Consider the following 4404-nt stretch of genomic DNA (forward strand, 5'->3'; position numbering starts at 1 on the left):
ATTATATACTTATATTTTTGTGTATGAAATAAACTATTTGTGTGAAAAAAGAGGAAAAAACTCAAGAATAATAATTTCTCAAGAAGAACTTATTTTAAAATATTCTCTGGGGTTTTGTCATTTAAATGGGTTCATTTAGTTCAAGGTGGATGGCTTTTTTTTACTCCACTGAAAATATTCCAGCACATTGTAGGTGAATTAATGCATCTGAAATTAGTATACATGAGTCTGAAAATGTTCTTTATACAATAGACCCATTAGATGCATGCCAGAACTTTGCGACCTGTGCCAACAGAAGCTTCATATATGTGTACCATAAAAGGTGGATTCAATGCCATTCAATGCTAATTACAATAGCAAAAAAATTTTTTTTCATTTGATTTAATAATTTAATTTGATTGTATTATTGATTTCTCTCTCTCAGCCTGCAGAACCTCTCAACATTAATCATTATGCCACTAAGAAGAGTGTAGCAGAGAGCATGCTGGATGTGGCGCTGCTGATGGCAAACGCCTCTCAGCTGAAAGCCGTCCTGGAGCAGGGCCCCGAGTTCAAGTACTACCTCACTGTCATCGTCCTCATCGCCACATCACTCTTCTTCCAAGTGCTCGCGGGGGCTCTCTTTGTCCACATGGGTGAGAGTGAAATCCATCATGCATTATACACAAAACCTGTAAGGGATTTTAGAAGGTTCATTTTTGTTAGCACAAATCCAAATCAGATTTTTTTAGTGCATATATTTAGTGATTCCATTTCATACAATCTTCCCTTTTCAGCACGCAAAAACCTGAATGACGTGGCCAATCAGAGGAAGCTGGACATAATAAACAATGTGGCCACTGTGCTGGTGTTTCTCACCGTCATCATCAACATCTTCATCACCGCTTTTGGAGTGCAGAAGACAGGTCTCTATCCCAAGCAGTAAACTGTCTGTGAGATCATACAGGTGACACAGAAAAACTTCCAATGTTGAATATGTATGCCACAAACAATATGATAAGCAAATTGACTCTTTCTTTCATGTTGTTTGATTTTAGGGTCTCAATAATGGTTATGATGAAAGTCACATTCTTCAGACCAGTCCAGTCATGAAAGACTTTCTTCTGGGTTTGATATTTGTTATAGGACACATAATTATTTTATGGTCTTTTTTATTTATTTCTACGGAGGGCATTATATAAAACAACATACATTTATCATAGACTGTCAAGGGATTTATATTACCCAAAGGTAAAACTATAATCAAATAACACAAATTCATCATCTAATATGTGTTCTATACTTCATACTGTCCCAACTATTAATAAACGTTTATTATGAAATACTCAACTGTTTACCATCCAGTTTAAATGATCTCTGGCACCTTTTCTGTAAAAAATGTCTATGGAATGTCCCATAAAACATGGAAAGCCAACAAATGTGTGTGTAGTGTGTGTGTGTGTGTGTGTGTGTGTTTTATACAGTACACAACGATGGAGATCAAAATAGAGAACAATCTATAAATATTTGACTTTTTCTGAAATATTGTTAATCTTTATCGCTCAAAGTTTATAGCTGTAGTTATACCACTGTTAACGTTTGACAAAGTATCCAAGGCATTTCAACAAAAATCTTTATCTTGTGGAAAACACCGTAATCAAAATTGGAGAACAGTTACCACTGTAGCACGAAAACTAAAATTTTGGATGGTTACACAGCGGTCAGAAATTAGTAGGAAGTGTAGAGGCTCCTGCTCTGAATGACTTCAGCACATCTGAGGCCGCAGGACATCACTAGTTTCTCAGACTGCTCTGGTGTGATCTTGGTCCGCTCTTCTTCCACTCTCTTCCACAGTTCGGTAACTGTAGAGGGTTTCTTAGCCATAACTTTGTCACCAAGGATTCGGGTTTAGATCAAGACTCTGTGCCAGCTATTTCATTATTTCAGTGTTCTTAGCTTCAAGGAAATGCTTTACCTGTTTTGCAGTGTGATGGGAGTATTGCCTTGTATGAAAAGTGCAGGCTGATTGGGAGATGCTTGCAGGGAAGGAACCGCATGTTGCTGAAGGAGGTTCTGATAAACATTTGCATTCACCCTGCCATGTATCTGTATAAGAGACCCAACTCCTGCTGCAGAAAACACACCACAAACCATGACACTTCCTCCTCCACCTTTCACACACTCGGGGTTCAGTCTTTCCTCAGTTTGATGCCGAATTAAATGTTTCCCATCAGACCCAAATAAATTAAACTTGCTCTCATCACTAAAGTGAACTTTGGACAAGTTCTCCTCTCTCCACACAACGTGCTCCTCAGCAAAGGTGAGCCTAGCCTTTTGATTATTCCTGCTGATGAGAGGCTTGGTCACTCCAGAGTGTGCTTTCAGTCCGACTTCTCTTAAATGTGCCAAGACCGATCCAGACCCTGTTCAGTGCTGAACTGTTGAGCATTTTCAGCTGCAGTGTTGAACCAGTTCCCCATTGAGAGTCTCTGCATTATCCTGTCTTCTCGTGCTTTTGTCTTACGTGGACGACCAGGCTTTTTGCGGGACTTGAATGAATTAGTGTTACTGTAAAGCTGCAATATTCAAGAAATCACAGATTTGGAACGACCAGCTTTTCATGTCTGAAATGGTCATCCCTTGGGCCTTCATCTGGAGCTGCCTACCATCGTGCAATCTCAGAGAAAATTAGAGGAATGCTGCCTGGTTTGTCATATAATTAAGGAAATTAGCACCAGGTGCCAGATTAACACCAATAACTTGTATGCATCTGTAAGTGTTCTCTAATTTTGATCAGAGTTCTGTTTCAAATATCTCATTTAAGTTTTTTATACTGGGCTTCAGAATACAATTAATTTATTAAATATGCTTAAAAACTGTCCTTCTACTTCAGTTAGGATAACTTCAAATATGACTAAGCAGTGACCTTGAAATTTAGGAAACTGAAGGTTGTTCTCTCATTTTGATCTCGCAACTGTATTGGAAGATCTCTACTGACTTCTAGTGGACTATATCTGTTATAGAAATAGGCGAATGGAAATAAGTAATGAAAAAAATCCCTTTCAAGTTTTAAAGGCAAAGTAAATTTGACTTGTGGTTTGACCTACAGTAACTAAAGCATTAATAATAATAATAATATATCAAGATTAGACAGTACAGGTTAAGCATGAATGTAAATGGAATTGGTTTGAAAAGGCTTTCAGTAAGAATAATGATGTAATTTCCTGATAATGCTGATCTGATAACGCATCACATAGTTAAAAGGAATGAGACTAGAGCGTTCTTGGGTAAGGGAACTTTGTGTGGTCTGGGTCTGTGAGTCCTTTTCCTGCAGTCATGGTTCAGTTACACAAGCAAGTAATATCAGTCAAACCCCAAATACAGCTCCAATCTCCAGTGCTGAACATTTGAAGATGTGATGATTGGTACATCTGAACAGAATGGATGTTGTTTAGTCTGTTTACATTTACATTGAATCATTACCAGATTATTTTAATCCACAACAACTTTCAAATGAAAAACATTACCAGCAATTCACTAACATATATATATATATATATATATATGTTCTAACATATTCTAAAACAGTGGTCATGTCAAGAAAAAAAGAAATTTAAACATCTGGGCAGCATTTTGGATCAATTTCTTTGCTCTTTGTGTATATGATTGATGATGGTATGAAAAACATAAATTGTATGTATGTATGTATATATATATATGTATATATATATATTCTGTCCTCTGCACTTCTATAACTGTCTGGTTCAGCTCAGCTACCAAATCTGACCTCAGAAGACTACAGAGGGTAGTCCGGACTGCTCAGTCATGTTTAGTCGTAGAGAGCGCTGTACATTCACTCCCCCCACCTACAATCCCATTGGTACAAGCCTCCCTTCTCTCCAAGAACTGTACTCATCCAGAGTGAGCAAAAGGGCTGGAAGAATCACTCTGGACCCCTCACATCCAGCACACTCCCTCTTTGAACTGTTGCCATCTGGTCGACGCTACAGAGCTCTGAGCACCAGAACGACCAGACACAGGAACAGTTTCTTCCCTCAAGCAATCTATCTTATGAACACTTGACAATAAAATGTGGAGAACACAACACTATCATGCATTTATTTAACACAAATACTTATTTTCATTTCAAATTTGCACATAACATACCTGTACGTCCAAAATGGTCTATTTTGTATATTGTGTTTTTGCTATTTTGTACATTGTCTATTATATTTTATAGATTTATATATAGATTTATGCCTTATTTACTTGTTCTATTTTTAATTTATTTTAATTTTTAATTATCTGTGTTTTTTTGTTCTGTCACTGTCATTCTGTTACACTGTGGAAGCTTCTGTCACGAAAACTAATTCCTCGTATGTGTAAACATACCTGGCAATAAAGCTCATTCTGATTCTGATTCTG

General features: G+C 37.2%; 1 protein-coding gene across 1 annotated transcript; it reads left to right on the plus strand.

Moving 5' to 3' along the window:
- Positions 1–265: 265 nt before the first annotated feature.
- Positions 266–1446, plus strand: LOC107581271 (ninjurin-2-like). The gene is made up of 4 exons (XM_016266773.1): positions 266–310; positions 425–635; positions 777–946; positions 1038–1446. The coding sequence occupies exons 1-3, from the start codon at positions 266–268 to the stop codon at positions 923–925; spliced, it is 405 nt and encodes a 134-aa protein (XP_016122259.1). The 3' UTR covers positions 926–946; positions 1038–1446.
- Positions 1447–4404: the final 2958 nt, after the last annotated feature.

The sequence above is a fragment of the Sinocyclocheilus grahami genome, unplaced genomic scaffold (genome assembly GCF_001515645.1).
Source record: "Sinocyclocheilus grahami isolate Dianchi unplaced genomic scaffold, SAMN03320097.WGS_v1.1 scaffold33.1, whole genome shotgun sequence".
Lineage (NCBI taxonomy): Eukaryota > Metazoa > Chordata > Actinopteri > Cypriniformes > Cyprinidae > Sinocyclocheilus > Sinocyclocheilus grahami.